The 20,709-nt window shown below is 33.8% G+C and overlaps 3 protein-coding genes and 1 long non-coding RNA gene across 4 annotated transcripts in view; 1 reads left to right on the top strand and 3 right to left on the bottom strand.

Annotated features, from left to right (window-relative positions):
* LOC144834548 (uncharacterized) overlaps positions 1-20,709 on the top strand; it is a 61,538-nt gene that overhangs the window by 24,328 nt on the left and 16,501 nt on the right. The gene's annotated exons all lie outside the window — the stretch shown is intronic.
* LOC144834566 (uncharacterized) lies at positions 593-10,096 on the bottom strand. The gene is made up of 4 exons (XM_078689420.1): positions 8,885-10,096; positions 8,130-8,677; positions 4,223-5,318; positions 593-1,156 (listed from the first exon to the last, which is right to left on the bottom strand). The coding sequence occupies exons 1-4, from the start codon at positions 9,934-9,936 to the stop codon at positions 595-597; spliced, it is 3,258 nt and encodes a 1,085-aa protein (XP_078545546.1). The 5' UTR covers positions 9,937-10,096; the 3' UTR covers positions 593-594.
* Positions 10,217-16,027, bottom strand: LOC144834525 (toll-like receptor 4). Its single transcript, XM_078689361.1, has 4 exons — positions 15,986-16,027; positions 15,574-15,660; positions 11,556-13,787; positions 10,217-11,258 (listed from the first exon to the last, which is right to left on the bottom strand). Exons 3-4 carry the CDS (start codon positions 12,668-12,670, stop codon positions 10,709-10,711), a joined length of 1,665 nt encoding a protein of 554 aa, XP_078545487.1. The 5' UTR covers positions 12,671-13,787; positions 15,574-15,660; positions 15,986-16,027; the 3' UTR covers positions 10,217-10,708.
* LOC144834564 (toll-like receptor 4) lies at positions 10,744-19,153 on the bottom strand. Its single transcript, XM_078689417.1, has 3 exons — positions 18,111-19,153; positions 16,945-17,899; positions 10,744-10,876 (listed from the first exon to the last, which is right to left on the bottom strand). Exons 1-2 carry the CDS (start codon positions 19,151-19,153, stop codon positions 17,350-17,352), a joined length of 1,593 nt encoding a protein of 530 aa, XP_078545543.1. The 3' UTR covers positions 10,744-10,876; positions 16,945-17,349.

Raw genomic sequence — 20,709 nt, 5'->3', positions numbered from 1 at the left:
AGAGAACACCACAATGTCCCCGCAGGCACATAATGGTTTAACTTCCAGGTCATAAAATTATAATATATGGGAATGTAAGGATACATAATACATAATCATAACAATTACACGTTTACTTCAATTTCAAATTACGGAAATATAGGAATTATAGTATTTTGCAGCCAAACAGTGAGCATCATGTAGGCACCAAGTGAGCGCTTTATCTAATTACAGGTTGATGCAAAGTTCATGCAAACTAATTCTTGTCATCCATTATAAAGGGGCGGCGGGGGTCAATATGACTACAACGTAATTTCTACAATTATTTATTATATTTATAAGCAGGCGATTATAATAATCTACAATTGATCTTAAACATTGATATAATGTTTGCGGTAAATCACGTATAAGCAAGTATAGAAAAGAACTGTTCGAGTTTCTCGACGTTTCGATTAATATTATACTTTGAGCGTCCTGGGAGTGAGAAATATAATGACAAACACCGTGGTACTTATTAATTAATAGGTTAAAAAATCGACTTTCACACTGGCAAGCGGCGAAAGATGGTAAGTTCTAAACATAACTTAACTTCGTTGCTCAAGAGTTTCAGTATATTCAGAATGCTACTAAAGAGGTATTATCGATAAGCCTATGCTGTGGGCAGTTTGGTGACAAAAGAGCTGTTTCAAGCTTGGCCCAGAACAATGCTTGTCTCTCTGGATGTTCTTCCCATTCGATATAAGTTTTCTTCGTCAATATTTTGTGTAGGAGTATCGGCATGTCTTTAGGCGACACCTTCTCAATTAGTACAACGACTAATATATCTTCATGGTTGTCAAACATACGCATGCGCGCCATTTCTAGCTCAAAGTTGCACCACTCACTTTTTGCGAAATGTTTGGAGACAACTAACAAAACCTTACGGCTGAATTTAACAGCGTTTGCAATGTTTGTAATGATTGCTTCTCCTGGAATAAAGTCCCGATAGTCGACGCATAGTTTGAAATTTCGCTGCACCTCCAACGATGGCTGCAAAACATTCAAAATCCATTGTTGGTCTTTGCTGTTGTAACAGACAAACACGTCATACTGAATGCTTTCTCCGTCGACAGGAGGAGGGCCTTGACTGCAAATTCGGTGGTATTGTTTACGAAGGCGTCTTCGTTGATTCCAGTACCTTCATGGAAATAAATAGGGAGTTTTTTTCAAAAAAGTCATGTACTGTAAATGATTTTATTTTATTTTATTTAATCAGTCTATATTCTAAAATAAACAAGTTGCGTTACAATTCGTTGAACTTTACTAATATTTAAAAGGATGTAGCATTCGTAGATCAAACACACCTGAATATAATTAGTTACTTACCTTACATGAAATCTGTAGCGGTAAAAAAGCACACAGCATATTGTAATGGCAAGCACAGCTGAAACAGAGGGAATTGTAATTCTTAAGATTTTATTCAACTTGCTGCAGTGTAGTTTATCAGGATCAAAATCCAGTATTTTCTTGTTATATTGATTGCTATGATATGTTCTACAACGTGTAAGGTTAATATCAGTAAGAATAACATTCGTTGTCTCAATCCATTTTCTAAACCACACTAAATTACAGTCACAGCGGAAATGGTTGTACGATACGTTTAGAAATTGTAATGCGGTCAGATTTTGAAGTCCAGCATCTTCTTTGATTGTAGTCATCAGGTTATCATTTATAGACATTCGTTGTAATCCGGATAATCCTTTAAATGCTTGTGGTGGTATACTGCTAATCTTGTTAGAGTGTAAATATAAGTATTTAAGAAGTGGTAAATTTTGGAAAGTGCCGGAGTTTATATATTTTATAGCGTTTTTTGTAAGATCAATTTTGGTTAGGTTTTTGCAATGAGTAAATACCTCAGGATGTATTGTACTTAATCCGCAATCTGGTAGTTGCAATTCTAATAAAGAAAAGAGATCATCAAACCAAGGCAGGAGTTTACCCAAGTAGCCGTTTTTTGCCATACTTAAAAATTTTAATTGATGCAAGCCACGAAATGCATTGATTTCAACTTTGTTATACTTTAATCTGTTGGTAGTAAGATTTAAACTGTGTAGAATTGTTAAATTCCTAAAAGAATTGGTCTCCAATGACGAAATACGATTGTTTGACAAGATGTAAAACTTAGCATCAGTTGGAACTTTATCTTGTAGTGGAAGCGATGTCAATTGTTTGTCTGAACAATCCACGTTGTGACTGTAGTGGTATTCCGTGTAGTTGTATTCCGTTTCTGTTTTACAATATAAGCATTCACATTTCTCGGGACATCTAATATCTGATGGAATTCGACCACCATTAGGGTCGTAGTTACAGCACGTTACATTACCGTCGAATGTAATTGTACAGTTGGGAACCGTGTAAAGCTCAGAATGAGCAGTTGCCAAAACAACGAAGAGTATCATATAGCGCAACATAACCATATAACCATGTAACCATACGAAAAAAATGTAATACACGAGAAAACATACACACTGATAATGATGACACAATAATAACTGATGATGAATACACGATAAGGAAGTTAATGTTGGAATTTATAGAGTTAATGTTGTTTTGTGTACATTGTTCATGAATCACTTCACAATCAAGATTGCAATAGGGAAGTTTACAATTTCACAATTTTCAAGGAGAAAATTATTATCAGGGAAAATCAGTAGTAAAATGATAACATCATAGCTGATTATAGGCCTGCTGTAATCATTTTTACACTTCACATTATATCTTTGTATTTATAAGAATGTTGCCTGCAACCGATAAGTCTGTATTTATTGTATTTTTTTATGTTAGTCCACCAGGCAGTCGGCGTTTCGATTTTTGTCTGAAAATACGAACTTATGTTTTATACGTATGAAGCGCCATATGTGCCAACATATTTATCTAATTTCAGTCTAGAACCTAGACTACCGATGCAGCAGCAATTATTACTATTTCCCGTCCCTATACAAAATTTATAGTATATCTCAGTTGGTATTTTACCTCCCTTATTTCCACACTAAGGGTCGAAAAAGTTCACAAAACAATGATGTAACTTATTTTTATACTTGGTTCAAAATGGAGTATTGTTTGTAATTTTATCCCGCATATGATACCTAATTCTTACGTGCCCTTAAATACATGATTTCCTTCTCTTGACAATTTTAAGATTGAACACAACAACACATTCGTGAACGTCTCAAAACTAGGCCTATATGGTAAATTCAATGTTTGTTATGGCTGGGACTTTTTACAGAATATTTTTTATAATAATACATTTTAAAACATATCACCGTGTTAATAACGCATCAGTGTCAACAATTTCTATCTCTAAACAAACAAGGCTATATACATGGCTGCAGTCGTGTGCGCAAATTTGAGTTTGTGTTTACCGACCAACGACCGACCGACCAACCGACCGACCGACCGCCCAACCGACATAGTGAGCTGTAGAGTGGCGTTTGCACGCGACTACACTAAAATGTATGAAATGTAGTCTTTTTTAATAATTATTTTTTCTTTAGGGGATACCACCAAGAAGCCTATCCTTTGGACAGTTAGGCGATAAAAGAGCTGTTTCAAGCTTGGCCCAGAACAATGCTTGTCTCTCTGGATGTTCTTCCCATTCTATATACGTTTTCTTCGTCAATATCTTGTGCAAGAGTATCGGCATGTCTTTGGGTGACACCTTCTCAATTAGTACAACGACCAAGATATCTTCATGCTTTTCGAACATACGCACGCGCGCCATCTCTAGTTCGAAGTTGCACCACTCACTTTTGGCAAAATGTTTGGAGACGACTAACAAAACCTTACGACTGAATTTAACAGCGTTCGCAATGTTTGTAACGATTGCTTCTCCTGGGAGAAAGTCACGATAGTCAACGCATAATTTGAAATTTCGCTCCACCTCCAACGATGGCTGTAAAACATCAAGGACCCATTGTATGTCTTTGCTGTTGTAACAGACAAACACGTCATATCGAATGTCTTCTCCGTTGATAGGAGGAGGTCCTTGGTTACAAATTCGCTTATATTGTTTGCGAAGGCGCCGTTGTTGATTCCAGTACCTTCATTCAAATTTAAAAACATATTTAGCAATTTTAGCAAATTGTGGAAAATATAAAACTTTAACATCCGCAAGAAGTGGGTACTTTTATAAAATAACTTCTTTTTTTAACCTGTAAGACTTTCGTTAGATTTGAGGTTTATAAATACAATTCATTATTCTCACCTTAAATGAAATCTGTATCGGTAAAGAAGCACACAACATATTGTAATAGCAAGCAAAGCTGAAGCAGAAGGAATTGTAATTCTTAAGATTTTATCAAACTTGCTGCAGTGGAGCTTATCGGGGTCAAACTCCAGTATGTACTTGTATTCTTTACTATCTCGAAATAGGTTACATTCTGTATGCTTGATGTCTTCAATTGTTACATTCGTTGTCTCAATCCATTTTGTAAACCACACTAAATCACAGTTACACAGATATCTGTTGTACGAGATGTTTAGAAACTGTAATTGAGTCAGATTTTGAATTCCAACATCCTCTGTGATTGTAGTCAGCAGGTTGTCATTTATAGACATTCCTTGTAATTGCGATAAACCTTTAAATGCTTGTGGTGGTATGCTGGTAATTTTATTGTGGTCCAGATATAAATATTTAAGATCTGGTAAATTCTGAAATGTGCCGGTGAGGATAGTATCTATCGCGTTTGTATTAAGGTCAATTTTAACTATTTTTTTGCAATAATTAAATACTTTAGGATATATTGTGGTTAATCCACAATTTTGTATATGCAGCATTTCTAAGGATACGAGATCATCGAACCAAGACAGGAGTTTAGACAAATAACTGTTTTTATCCATCTGTAAAAATCTCAAATTTTGCAAGCCACGAAATGCATCAATATCAATGGTGTTGTACCTTAAGTTGTTGGAAATAAGATTTAAAGTTTGTAGAAATGTTAATTCCTGGAAAGAATTGTTCTCCAACGATGAAATGCTATTGTATGACAAGACGTAAAACCAAACATCAGTTGGAACTGTATTTTGTGGTGGAAGCGATGTCATTTGTTTGTCTGAACAATCCACGTTGTGACTGTAGTAGTATTCCGTTTCTGTTTTACAATATAAACATTCACATTTCTCGGGGCATCTAATATCTGCTGGAGTGCCATTAGGATCGTAATTGTAGCACGTTAAATTATCCCCAAATGACGTACCGCAGTACACTGTCTCAAAACCAAGGAAAATTACTATCAGACAACGCAACATCTTCTTCCTATCAATGCAACATTCTTGCAGTGGAAATTCATAGATTAGAAAATCTCATTAAACTGTTGAGTAACTGAAAGGTCGTAATTGTCTTCCTGTATAAATAGTTTTGACAATTTAGGCCCAAAAAATGTATTTCTGTAGATTTGGCCATATAAGGAAGCATAATACGCTATGCTATAACAGACGCTAGTAATGAAATAAACACAGTTTCATTTCTTAGGACATCTTATATCTTCAGGGGAAGTACCATTGGGGTAGTATTTGTAGCACTTTAACGTATCTCCTTTTTTCAAATGGTGTAAAGCTCTCCACTGTCTCCAGAACAACGAACATTAATATCAGACAACACAACAATCTTCTTGATGCAAAATTCTTGTACAGTAGTAGAATTTCGTAGACTAGAAAATGCCATCTAGCTGTTAAATACACTATACAAGGCATATAATTGAAAGAAAGTGAAATTCCGTGATGATATGATCACATGAAGAAACATATCGAACCTTGTTTCCTTTATTTAATAGCACTTCCTTATACTGTACCTTAAATTTCGGTTTCTGCAAAATCATAGCTTAGCATTGTTTGGAAGGAAATTGTTGGGAAAAGAAATGATTGTTCCATATGCTACAAAGGTTACATTATAATGTTATTAAAGCTTGGATTCCACTAGTTACATTTAGGTATAATTTTACTTGGTTCCCACTAGCACGCAACGCAAGGGCGTAGACGCAATGTAAGCGAGTTGACCAATGACTTGCGACAGTTCGAATAATCCATCGCTTGTGATTGGTCAACTCACTTACGTTGCGTTACGTCCTGGTTTTGCCTCTCTAGTGGGAACCAAGCATTACGTTGCGTACTAGTGGGAACCAAACTTAAGACTTAAAGCAAGGAAGTAGACGCAATGCAAGCGAGTTGACCAATCACAAGTAACAGTTTGGATAATCTATCGCCTGTCATTGGTCAACTCGCTTACGTTGCGTTTACGTCCTTGCGTTACATCCTAGTGGGAACCAAACTTAAGACTTAAAGCACGGAAGTAGACGCAACGCAAGCGAGTTGACCAATCACAAGTAACAGTTTGGATAATCTATCGCTTGTGATTGGTCAAATTAGTGTTGCGCTAACGTCATTGTGTTGCGACCAAGTAGGAACCAAGCCTAAAGTAAAAATTAGACAAAAATGTAACCGCGGATTCAACACGCATCGCTTTGCTTTGAAATTGGTGTGTTTTTTTGGGTCTCTGACACATGATACTATATAACGTTCGGTTTAAAAACTTTATGACTTGATCTATTTTTAAATAATTAAAGGAACCTATTAAAATAGCAACATTTTATTTAGGCATAGAGAATGAGATGATTACTGAAGGAAAATGATACATATACACGAAAATAAACTATATTGTTTAAATATTTATATCCATCACACAATATAGTTATTTAAATTTATAACGTGTTTCAATACTGTGTAAAATATTGTACAGTGTTAGCATTTTGCACACACCACCCATCCATGGAAATCGATAGGTATGACCAGTATTATATTTTATACCACCCTAATACTATCTTAAAAATATATATATATATATTACATAGCCTATGTAAATACGTGAACGTGATTGGTTGAAACTGCATCACATGACTACCGCTGCGAGGAAAATAGTGTGAAGGTGACTTTAGTGGGACACGACCCGCAAAAGAGAAAAAAGTTAGTAGCACAAATCAAAATAAAATTTCAACTAAATATTAATATATATTTCAGTTGTAAAACCAAGAAATAATAAAATATAAATATAGTTCATACAATAATTGTTTGTATTTGAAGTGTAATTGATTTGCACACTAAAACTTACTAAGTCACCTACGAATTGAACTTAAACTTAAATCTAAACATCCAGTTTATAATCCCCACCCATTTCTGTGGACAGCTACATTATTTATTTTTTTTGGATGACATTGAAATTAGAATGTCAAGGTTTGTATAAACTTTCATTGACAAAAAGGAAAATATCCTACACGGTAAGCATGTATTGAGAAGATAATATTAATTAGGTCAGATCCAAGACAGTCGCCTTCATGGCAGTCAGAAACTTTGTTTCTTCTTATTGTTTCTAAGGTTATCTTAGTTCACCAGGCAGTCGGCGTTTCGATTTTTGTCTGAAAATACGGAACACAGGTTTTATACGTATGAAGCGCCATATGTGTCAACATATTTATCTTTTTACTAATTCAGTTTAGAACCTAGCCTACCAATGCAGCAACAAGTATTACTATTTCCCGTCCCTATTAAACAATTTACAATGTATCTCAGTTTGTATTGTACCTCCCTTATTTCCGCCTTAAGGGTAGAAAAAGTTCACAAACAATTATGCAACTTACTTTTATACTTGGTTCAAAATGGAGTATTGTTTGTAATTTTATCCCGCATATGATACCTAATTCTGACGTGCCCTTAAATACATGATTGCCTTCTCTTGACAATTTTAAGATCAAACACAACAACACATTCGTGAGCGTCTCAAAACTAGGCCTACATGGTAAATTCAATGTTTGTTATGGCTGGGACTTTTTACAGAATGTTTTTTATAATAATACATTTTAAAAACCTAATACGTAACATATCACCGTGTTAATAACGCATCAGTGTCAACAATTTCTATCTCTAAACTAACAAGGCTATATACATGGCTGCAGTCGCGTGTGCAAATTTGAGTTTGTGTTTACCGACCAACCGACCGACCAACGACCGACCAACCGACCGACCGACTGCCCAACCGACATAGTGAGCTGTAGAGTGGCGTTTGCACGCGACAACACTAAAATGTATGAAATGTAGTCTTTTTTAATAATTATTTTTTCTTTAGGGGATACCACCAAGAAGCCTATCCTTTGGACAGTTAGGCGATAAAAGAGCTGTTTCAAGCTTGGCCCAGAACAATGCTTGTCTCTCTGGATTTTCTTCCCATTCTATATACGTTTTCTTCGTCAATATCTTGTGTAATAGTATCGGCATGTCTTTGGGTGACACCTTCTCAATTAGTACAACGACCAAGATATCTTCATGCTTGTCGAACATACGCATGCGCGCCATCTCTAGTTCGAAGTTGCACCACTCACTTTTGGCAAAATGTTTGGAGACAACTAACAAAACCTTACGACTGAATTTAACAGCGTTTGCAATGTTTGTAACGATTGCTTCTCCTGGGAGAAAGTCACGATAGTCAACGCATAATTTGAAATTTCGCTCCACCTCCAACGATGGCTGTAAAACATCTAGGACCCATTGTATGTCTTTGCTGTTGTAACAGACAAAAACGTCATACCGAATGTCTTCTCCGTTGATGGGAGGAGGTCCTTGGTTGCAAATTCGCTGGTATTGTTTGCGAAGGCGTCGTCGTTGATTCCAGTACCTTCATTGAAATATATGTATGATTTGTTAATGATTTACAAAATGTGAGCGTCAGTTTTATTATCTCTTAGATTATACCTATTGAGCAAATTGTGGATAAACTTGAACATCTATTAAAATATAACCGATTCCTTTAGTAATTCGTTGATTTTTTTTTCTCATAAAATACATTTTTTTAAACAGGTAAAAAATAATTCATTAATCTCACCTTAAATGAAATCTGTAACGGTAAAGAAGCACACAGCATATTGTGATACCAAGCACAGCTGAAGCAGAAGGAATTGTAATTCTTAAGATTCTATCCAACTTGCTGCAGTGTAGTTTATTGGGATCAAAATCCAGTATTTTCTTGTATTCTTTACTATCTGGAAATTGTCTACATCCTGTATGGCTGGGCTGATCAATTGTAACATTCGTTGTCCCAATCCATTTTATAAACCACATTAAATCACAGTCACACATGAATGTATTGTACGCAACATTTAGAATCTTTAATTGAGTCAGATTTTGAAGTCCAACATCCTCAGTGATTGTAGAGAGGAGGTTGTCATTTATAGACATTCGTTGTAATTGGGATGACCCTTTAAATGCTTGTGGTGCTATACTGGTAATCTTATTGTTGTTTAGATATAAATATTTAAGATCTGATAAATTCTGGAAAGTTCCGGACTGAATATATTTTATGGAGTTTCTTGTAAGATCAACTTTTATTAGGTTTTTGCAGTAATTAAATACATTAGGATGTATTGTGGTTAATCCACATTGCGGTAGAAACAGCATTTCTAAAGACACGAGATCGTCAAACCAAGGCAGGAGTTTACCCAAATAATCGTTTTTATCCATACTTAAAAATCTCAAATTATACAAGCCACGAAATGCATTAATACCAATGGTGTTGTACTTCAAGTTGTTGAAAATAAGATTCAAAGTGCGTAGAAATATTAATCCTTTAAAAGAATTGTTCTCCAACGATGAAATACGATTGTATGACATTGTGTAAAACACGACATCAGTTGGAATTGTATCTTGTGATGGAAGCGATGTCATTTGATTGTATGAACAATTCACGTTGTGATTGTAATAGTCTTCCGTTTCTGTTTTACAATATAACGAACAGTTACATTTCTCGGGGCATCTAATATCTGCTGGAGTACCATTAGGATTAGGATCGTAATTGTAGCACGTTAAATTATCCCCAAATGACGTACCGCTGTACACTGTCTCAAAACCAAGGACAATTATTATCAAACAACGCAACATCTTCTTCTTATTAACAATGCAAAATTATTGCAGTGGGAATTCAAAGATTAGAAAACCAAATCATTCGTTGTAAAATAGGAAAACAGTAAATTCAGGTGTGGAAACAAAACTATATTTGCTTTATTTATCACTTCCGTATAATAATAATACCAATTTCACCTTGTCTTCAGCACCATTAGCGTTTTAGCATCCTATTTGGAAAATGTGAGAGAAATAAAGACTTGTTCCTTGTGTATTGCTTAGTGTATTAGTAGCAGAACAAAGAAGCAGAAACTAAAACTAGAAAATAAAAACTGTATTTTACTCTATTGTTTACATTAAAGTAACAAATCTACTTGATAATAGTTTACATATCTCTTTATTATCAAATGAAAGCCTTTATGTCCTAAAAAGGCTTCAAATAACAAATTCGCGAGCGTCATGAAAGTACGGTAGGCCTACACAACGAAGTGACATTTATTTTATTTACAACTAACAACTAACACAAACAATAAGAAGTATGCCGGAAAAGGTACAGTATATGAAATAGTAATTAGGCATAACTTAAAAGCAAATGCGTAAATTACGTAATTTCAAAGTTAAATATCACGACGTTTATACAAAAAAGTTTATAATGTAAATGTATTAATAAGACATCAGTGTGCACAATTTAAATATTACTGTACATTCTTTCTCCAACTAAGATCTACGCTTTCAGGCTAAACTTCAAACTACAATTATAACTCTACAAAAATACAACATATGAAAAAGTAGCTTTGTGTCCATATTGTTTCTAAGGGTTACCAGCAAGAAGCCTATCCTTTGGACAGTTAGGTGACAAAAGAGCTGTTTCAAGCTTGGCCCAGAACAATGCTTGTCTCTCCGGATGTTCTTCCCATTCGATATAAGTTGTAGTGGTCAATATCTTGTGTAGGAGTATCGGCATGTCTTTGGGTGACACCTTCTCAATTAGTACCACGACCAATATATCTTCATGGCTGTCGAACATACGCATGCGCGCCATCTCTAGCTCGAAGTTGCACCACTCACTTTTGGCAAAATGTTTGGAGACAACTAACAAAACCTTGCGACTAAATTTAACGGCATTTGCAATGTTCGTAGCAATGGCTTCTCCTGGAATAAAATCTCGATAGTCGACGCATAGTTTAAAATTCCGCTGCATCTCCAACGATGGCTGTAAGGTTTTCAGAACCCATTGTTGGTCGTTGCTGTTGTAACAGACAAACACGTCATACCGAATGTTTTCTCCGTTGATAGGAGGAGGCCCTTGGTTGCAAATTCGCTGGTATTGTTTGCGAAGGCGTCGTCGTTGATTCCAGTACCTTCAATGAAATAAATGTGTTTTCAATGAAATAAATGTGTTTTTTAAGATTTGAAGTTTAATTATGTCCATATATATAATATATATATATACCTAACCTTCAATGAAATAAATGTGTTTTTTAAGATTTGAAGTTTAATTATGTCCATATATATATAATACATATATACCTATTTAAAAATCGACTAGCAATGTGTGGATAAATGTGAACATTTGCTAAAATATAACAGATAACATTTCCATTTTATTTATAAAATCCATTTTTAAAAACAGATAAAAGACAATTCACTAATCTCACCTTAAATGAAATCTGTATCGGTAAAGAAGTATGCAACCTATTGTAATAGCAAGCAGAGCTGAAGCAGAAGGAATTGTAAATCTTACGATTTTATCAAACTTGCTGCAGTGTAGTTTATCAGGATCAAAATCCAATATTTTTTTGTTGTATCTTTTACTATGATATGGTGTGCTACAATTTGTACGGTTGTTGATGTCTCCTATAGTAACATTCGTAGTCCCAATCCATTTTCTAAACCACACTAAATTGCAGTCACAGCTAAATTTATTGTACGCCACATTGAGAAATTGTAATTGAGTCAGATTTTGGAGTCCAACATCTTCTTCGATTGTAGTCAGCAGGTTGTTATCTAGAGACATTCGTTGTAATTGCAATAAACCTTTAAATGCTTGTGGTTGAATACTGGTAATTTTATTGTGATCTAGATATAAATATTTAAGATCTGGTAAATTCTGAAATGCGCCGGTGAGGATAGTTTCTATCGCATTTGTATTAAGGTCAATTTTTATTAGTTTTTTGCAATGATTAAATACCTTAGGATGTACTGTGGTAAGTCCACAATGTGGTAAATGCAGCACTTCTAAAGATACGAGATCATCAAACCAAGGCAAGAGTTTACCCAAATAACTGTTTTTATCCATACCTAAAAATTTCAAATTATGCAAGCCACGAAATGCATCAATACCAATGGTGTTGTACTTCAAGTTGTTGGAAATAAGATTTAAAGTGTGTAGAAATGTTAATCCTTTAAAAGAATTGTTATCCAATGATGAAATAAGATTGTTTGACAAGATGTAATACTTAGCATCAGTTGGAACAGTAGCTTGTGGTGGAATGGATGTAATTTCACTGCTGTTGCAGTACACGTTATGACTGTAGTACAAGTCCGTTTCTGTCTTACAAAACACACAGTTGCATTTCTTAGGGCATCTTATATCTTCAGGGGAAGTACCATTGGGGTAGTATTTGTAGCACGTTAACTTATCTCCTTCTTCAAATGGTGTAAAGCTCTCCACTGTCTCCAGAACAACGAACATTAATATCAGACAATACAACATCTTCTTGATGCAAAATTCCTGTGCAGTAGTATAATTCCGTAGACTAGAAAATGCCATCTAGCTGTTAAATACACTATGCAATGAATATAATTGGAAAAAAGTGAAATTCCGTGGTGATATGATCACATGAAGAAGTATATAGAACCTTATTTCCTTTATTTAATAGCACTTCCTTATACTGTACCTTAAATTTCGGTTGTTTCAATTTCTGCAAAATCATAGCTTAGCATTGTTTGGACGGAAATTGTTGGGGAAAAGAAATGCTTGTTCCATAAGCTACAACGGTTACATTATAATGTTATTAAAGCTTGGTTTCCACTAGTTACATTTAGGTATAAGTTTTACTTGGTTCCCACTAGCACGCAACGCAGGGACACAAGCGCAACTCAAATCGATAGGTATGACCAGTATTATATTTTATACCACCCTTATAATACTATCTTAATAAATATTAGTATCTGTATACTATTAGATAAATAGACTAGAATAAAATAGTGTGAAGATAATGACTTTAGTGGGACACGACCCACAAAAGAGAAAAGGGTTAGTAGCACAAATCAAAATACAATTTCAACTAAATATTAAATATATCATTGAGTTGTAAAACCAAGAAATAGCAAAATATAAACATAGTTCATACAATAAATATTTGTATCTAAGGTGTCATTGATTTTGTCCATAATGCTTTAAACAGAAACAAAGGATATTTTAAGGTAATACTGTAGTACAAAGTAGCTCACCAAATTGACAATAATAATGTCTGTCTATCAATAAAACAATAGAGTAATATTCACCTACAAATTGAACCTCAAATTTAAATATTAAAATCCAGTTTATAACATCCATCAATTTATGTAGACAGCTACATTTTTTTTATTTTTGAAAAATTGAAATTAGAATTTCAAGTTTTGTAAAAACTTTCATTGACAAGAAGGAAAAGAGCCTACACGGTAAGCTGTATTGGAAGGATAATATCATGGAGTAATTAATAATAATTACTCAATTAAATAATTAATACTTCATGATATTATTAATTACGTCAGACAAAAGACAATCGCATTCATGGTAGTCAGTCCAAAACACACAACTTCTACTCCTTAACAATAAGGGGTTTGTAATCTGGGGCTGTTGCCTGTGTGAGTAAGTCAGCATACATATCATGACGTCCAGTCATCTAAACAAAATGGAAGTGCATATATGATATATTGTATATAGAATAGTACAAGATGGCATAGCATATACAGTATGGTATAGGCCTATAACACACACGTGGCATATTGTATATAGAATAGTACACATATACAGTAAAGATGGCATAGCATATACAGTATGGTATATAATACACCAGTGACATATTGTATATTGAATAGTACACATATACAGTAAAGATGGCATAGCATATACAGTATGGTATATAATACACACGTGGCATATTGAATATACAATAGTACACATATACAGTAAAGATGGCATAGCATATACAGTATGGTATATAATACACCAGTGACATATTGAATATAGAATTGTACACATATACATGTAGTACATATGTGGCATAGTGAATAGTGCACATTTTCATAAACTGTAGATATGTCATAGAACATATGATATATCGCATGGTATAGTACATATATGGCACATTGAATATAGAATAGTGCACATATCCAGTATAGATATGTGATAGTACATATGGTATATCGCATGATGGCATATTGAATATAAAATAGTGCACATATTCAGTATAGATATGGCATAAAGAATATATGGTATAGTACATACAGTACATAGCATATTGCATATAAAATAGTGCACATGTTCAGTATAGATATGGCATAAAGAATGTATGGTATAGTACATAGCATATTGCATATAAAATAGTGCACATGTTCAGTATAGATATGGCATAAAGAATGTATGGTATAGTACATAGCATATTGCATATAAAATAGTGCACATAGATATAGCATAAAGAATGTATGGTATAGTACATAGCATATTGCATATGAAATAGTGCACATGTTCAGTATAGATATGGCATAAAGAATGTATGGTATAGTACATAGCATATTGCATATAAAATAGTGCACATGTTCAGTATAGATATAGCATAAATAATGTATGGTATAGTACATAGCATATTGCATATAAAATAGTGCACATGTTCAGTATAGATATAGCATAAAGAATGTATGGTATAGTACATAGCATATTGCATATAAAATAGTGCACATGTTCAGTATAGATATAGCATAAAGAATGTATGGTATAGTACATAGCATATTGCATATGAAATAGTGCACATGTTCAGTATAGATATGGCATAAAGAATGTATGGTATAGTACATAGCATATTGCATATGAAATAGTGCACATGTTCAGTATAGATATGGCATAAAGAATGTATGGTATAGTACATAGCATATTGCATATGAAATAGTGCACATGTTCAGTATAGATATAGCATAAAGAATGTATGGTATAGTACATAGAATATTGCATATGAAATAGTGCACATGTTCAATATAGATATAGCATAAAGAATGTATGGTATAGTACATAGCATATTGCATATGAAATAGTGCACATGTTCAGTATAGATATGGCATAAAGAATGTATGGTATAGTACATATCATATTGCATATAAAATAGTGCACATGTTCAGTATAGATATGGCATAAAGAATATATGGTATAGTACATAGCATATTGCATATGAAATAGTGCACATGTTCAGTATAGATATGGCATAAAGAATATATGGTATAGTACATAGCATATTGCATATGAAATATTGCACATGTTCAGTATAGATATAGCATAAAGAATATATGGTATAGTACATAGCATATTGCATATGAAATGTTGAACATATTCAGTATCGATATGGCATAGTACATATATGGCATATTACATTGAATAGTGCACAAGGTGCGCATATTCAGTTTAGAACGGCTATTCACCTTGAAACACCATGTATCTTTTATCTGCCGACTTAAATTGAGGTCAACCTCTGCAACTAAAAGTCCATCTCGTACTCTTGACAATCCCTACAGAAGAAAAAATGTATTCAATCACTACAGTACTCTTTGTGACATTCACAGGTGTTTTAGTCTTGAGACCATAATGCTGATAGCCTAGTTGGAATTTGTATTAGTAGCTCAAGTCTTTGTACAACAAACACTATGATCTTTATAATTCTCTTCTCCACATCTATGCCACGTGGAGCACTGCAAATTATTGCCTGTCTGTCACTGAAATACGCTATATTATTTGAGCTCATTATATAATGAGACCATTAAGATGGTCATTATCTTTTTTTTAGTGTATTTCATAAAAATAATTAATTGTAATATTTAAAACAAAAATAAATACCGGTGTTCTGCTTCCATCTGGAGCAGCCAAATAACTAGAACCTGCATTAATTAAAAATGAATGCTGTTACCCAAGGTAATTGATATGTGTCACTACTCCTAGTTCTACTTCTAGTTATGCATGCGTTATGTCTGCTTTTGAGTCCATTTGCTTGCTTGAAAATATGACTACTCCGGATTTGGTTCCCAGAAAACTGGTATCCCAGTAAGGTGTGTGTTTATTTTAATACTGCTGGATACAAGCAAAATATTTACTGTTACATAATATTTAAATAAGTTTCTAAGATTTGTTTACTCAAAAAAGAATCTATTCGATTAGATTTAACGTCACAAAGTAGGACGACACAACTTCAACTTTAAAAATGTATGTGACATTCATGCAAAAATACGTAATGAAAAGAAGGTTTGATCAATATGTAAATGTAACATCAAAGTTATCGTATCAGTGTCCACAACTTTACTGTTTTACAATAAACAGTTACATTTCTTGGGGCATCTAATATCTGCTAGAGTGCCATTAGGATAGTAATTGTAGTACGTTAAATTATATAAATGACGTAGTACACTGTCTCAAAACCAAGGACAATTATTATCAGACTTACTAACAATGCAAAACACTTGCAGGGGGAATTCATAGATTAGAAAACGTCATCATTCGTTGTAAAATAGGAAAACAGTAAATTCAGGTGTGGAAACAAAACTATATTTGCTTTATTTATCACTTTCTTATAATAATACCAATTCACCTTGTCTTCAGCACCATTAGCGTTTTAGCATCCTGTTTGGAAAATGTGAGAGAAATAAAGGCGTGTTCTGTGTGTATTGGTTAGTGTACACAAGTAGCAGAACAAAGAAGCAGAAACTAAAACTAGAAACTAAAACTGCATTTTACTCTGAATTGTTTACATTAGAGTAACAAATCTACTTGATAATTATAGTTTAGGCCTAAATATATAATACTTATTGTCAAATTAAAGCCTTTATGTCCTAGAAATGCTTCAAATTGCAAATTCGCGAGCGTCATAAAAGTACGGTAGGTCTACACAACGAAGTGACATTTATTTTATTTAAAACTAAATAACACAAACAATAAGAAGTATATGAAATAGTAATTGTTTTAGGCATAACTTAATAGCAAATGCGTAAATTACGTAATTTCAAAGTTAAATATCATGACGTTTATACACAAAAGTTTGTAATGTAAATGTGTCAACGTTTTAATAAGACATCAGTGTGCACAATTTAAATATTACTGTACATTCTTTCTCGAACTAAGATCTACGCTTTCAGGCTAAACTTCAAACTACAATTATAACACTACAAAAATACAACATATGAAAAAGTAGCTTTGTGTCCATATTGTTTCTAAGGGTTACCAGCAAGAAGCCTATCCTTTGGACAGTTTGGTGACAAAAGAGCTGTTTCAAGCTTGGCCCAGAACAATGCTTGTCTCTGTGGATGTTCTTCCCATTCGATATAAGTTGTCGTGGTCAATATCTTGTGTAGGAGTATCGGCATGTCTTTGGGTGACACCTTCTCAATTAGTACCACGACCAATATATCTTCATGGCTGTCGAACATACGCATGCGCGCCATTTCTAGCTCGAAGTTGCACCATTCACTTTTGGCAAAATGTTTGGAGACCACTAACAAAACCTTGCGACTAAATTTAACAGCATTTGCAATGTTTGTAGCAATTGCTTCTCCTGCAATAAAGTCCCGATAGTCGACGCATAGTTTAAAATTCCGCTGCACCTCCAACGATGGCTGTAAGGTTTTCAGAACCCATTGTAGGTCTTTGCTGTTGTAACAGACAAACACGTCATACCGAATGTCTTCTCCGTTGATAGGAGGAGGCCCTTGGTTGCAAATTCGCTGGTATTGTTTGCGAAGGCGTCGTCGTTGATTCCAGTACCTTCATTGAAATGAATGTGTTTTTTAAGATTTGCAAAATGTGAGCAACAGTTTAATAATAATAATGTATCTATGGTAGGATTATACCTATTTGAATATCGATTAGCAATGTGTGGATAAATGTGAACATTTGCTAAAACATAACAGATTATTTTTCCTTTTTTTTATATAAAATCCATTTTTTAAAAAAAATAAAAGACAATTAGTCTCACCTTAAATGAAATCTGTAGCGGTAAAGAAGTCCGCAACCTATTGTAATAGCAAGCACAACTGAAGCAGAAGGAATTGTAAATCTTAAGATTCTATCCAACTTGCTGCAGTGTAGTTTATCAGGATCAAAATCCAATATTTTCTTGTTGTATCTTTTACTATGAGGTGATGTGCTACAATTTGTACGGTTGTTGATGTCTTTAATAGTAACATTTGTTGTCCCAATCCATTTTCTAAACCACACTAAATTGCAGTCACAGCTAAATTTATTGTACGCCACATTGAGAAATTGTAATTGAGTCAGATTTTGGAGTCCAGCATCTTCTTCGATTGTAGTCAACAGGTTGTTATCTAGAGACATTCGTTGTAATCGGGATGAATCTTTAAATGATTGTGGTGGTATACTCGTAATTCTATTGTTGTCTAGATATAAATATTTAAGATCTGGTAAATTCTGAAAAGTACCGGAGAGGATATTTTCTATCGTGTTTCGTGTAAGGTCAATTTTTATTAGTTTTTTGCAATGATTAAATACCTTAGGATGTATTGTGGTTAATCCACAATGTTCTATATGCAACACTTCTAAGGATACAAGATCATCGAACCAAGGCAGGAGTTTACTCAAATAACTGTTTTTATCCATCTGTAAAAATCTCAAATTATGCAAGCCACGAAATGCATCAATACCAATGGTATTGTACTTCAAGTTGTTGGAAATAAGATTTAAAGTTTGTAGAAATGTTAATTCCTGGAAAGAATTGTTATCCAATGACGAAATAAGATTGTATGACAAGATATAATGCTCAACATCAGTTGGAACTGTATTTTGTGGTGGAATAGATGTAATTTCAATGCTTTCGCAGTACACGTTATGACTGTAGTACAATTCAGTTTCTGTCTTACAAAACACACAGTTGCATTTCTTAGGGCATCTTATATCTTCAGGGGAAGTACCATTGGGGTAGTAATTGTAGCACGCTGGCTTACCCCCTGCAGATTCTACTGTCTCCAAAACCACGAAAATGAATAGCAGACAACGCAACATCTTCTTGTAACAATTAATTTAGGTGGAATTTCATATAATTAGAAAACCTCATTAAACTTTTGACTAATGGAAGACCGTGATATTCGTGGTAATATGGTGTAGAAGTTTAGAACTTTTAAATCTTGTCTACAGAACCCCATGATTTAGCTTTGTATAGTATTTTAAAAATGTAGAAAGAATGATGCTTGGTCCGTATGTAATGGTATTTGTACATAGGGCAAAGAGAAACTGAAACTGTTTCTTTGCTCAATGGCCGCGGCATACATTGACTGTTATTTATTAAGGTAATTAACGGAAAATTCAGCAACTATAAAATAATTTATGTGTTAATTTCATTTTTGCTTGTCAATTATAATACATAATAGAGTTAATACATCTCATTAATATCAAAATGATTGCGGCCAAAATAATATCAAATTCATTATTAAATTTTATAAATTAGGTTTTGACAATAGGCCAAATAAAATGTATTTCTCTTTGTCTACAGATTTGGCCATATAAGGAAGCAAAATATTGCTATAACAGACGATAGTGCTTGCACCACTCACTTTTGGCAAAATGTTTAGAGACAACTAACAAAACCTTGCGACTAAATTTAACAGCATTTGCAATGTTCGTAGCGATTGCTTCTCCTGGAATAAAGTCCCGATAGTCAACGCATAGTTTAAAATTCCGCTGCACCTCCAACGATGGCTGTAAGGTTTTCATAACCCATTGTTGGTTGTTGCTGTTGTAACAGACAAACACGTCATATCGAATGTCTTCTCCGTTGATAGGAAGAGGTTCTTGGTTACAAATTCGCTTATATTGTTTGCGAAGGCGTCGTTGTTGATTCCAGTACCTTCATTCAAATTTAAAAACATATTTAGGACCGTACATCAACTAACAAATTGTGGAAAATATAAAATGTATTATTATTAAATACTTGTTTAACATAGTACAAAAAAATAATACAAATGTTACATTCTATCATCCGGGTACTTGTTTAATTCGTTGATTTTTTTAAAGTAAAGGCTTTTATTAGATTTAAGGTTTATGAATACAATTCATTAATCTCACCTTAAATGAAATCTGTAGCGGTAAAGAAGCACACAGCATATTGTAATGGCAAGCACAACTGAAGCAGAAGGAATTGTAATTCTTAAGATTCTATCCAACTTGCTGCAGTGTAGTTTATCAGGATCAAAATCTAGTATTTTTTCCGTATATCCTTTACTATAAGGGGTTCTACAATTTAAATGGTTGGTGTCTTGAATTGTAACATTCGTTTTCTCAATCCATTTCTTAAACCACACTAAATCACAGTTACACATAAAGTTGTTATATGACACATCTATAATCTGTAATTGAGTTAGATTTTGAAGTCCAACATCCTCTGTGATTGTAGTCAGCAGGTTGTCATTTATAGACATTCGTTGTAATCGGGATAAACCTTTAAATGCTTGTGGTGATATACTGGCAATATGATTGCTGTCTAGATACAAATATTTAAGAACTGGTAAATTCTGAAATGTTCCGAAATCGATATAATGTATCAAGTTTTGGGTAAGGTCAAT

This window comes from Antedon bifida, chromosome 2 (assembly GCF_963402885.1).
Source record: "Antedon bifida chromosome 2, ecAntBifi1.1, whole genome shotgun sequence".
NCBI lineage: Eukaryota > Metazoa > Echinodermata > Crinoidea > Comatulida > Antedonidae > Antedon > Antedon bifida.
The sequence above is the reverse complement of the archived record's forward strand: the minus strand, read 5'-3'. Positions and strand labels throughout refer to the sequence as shown.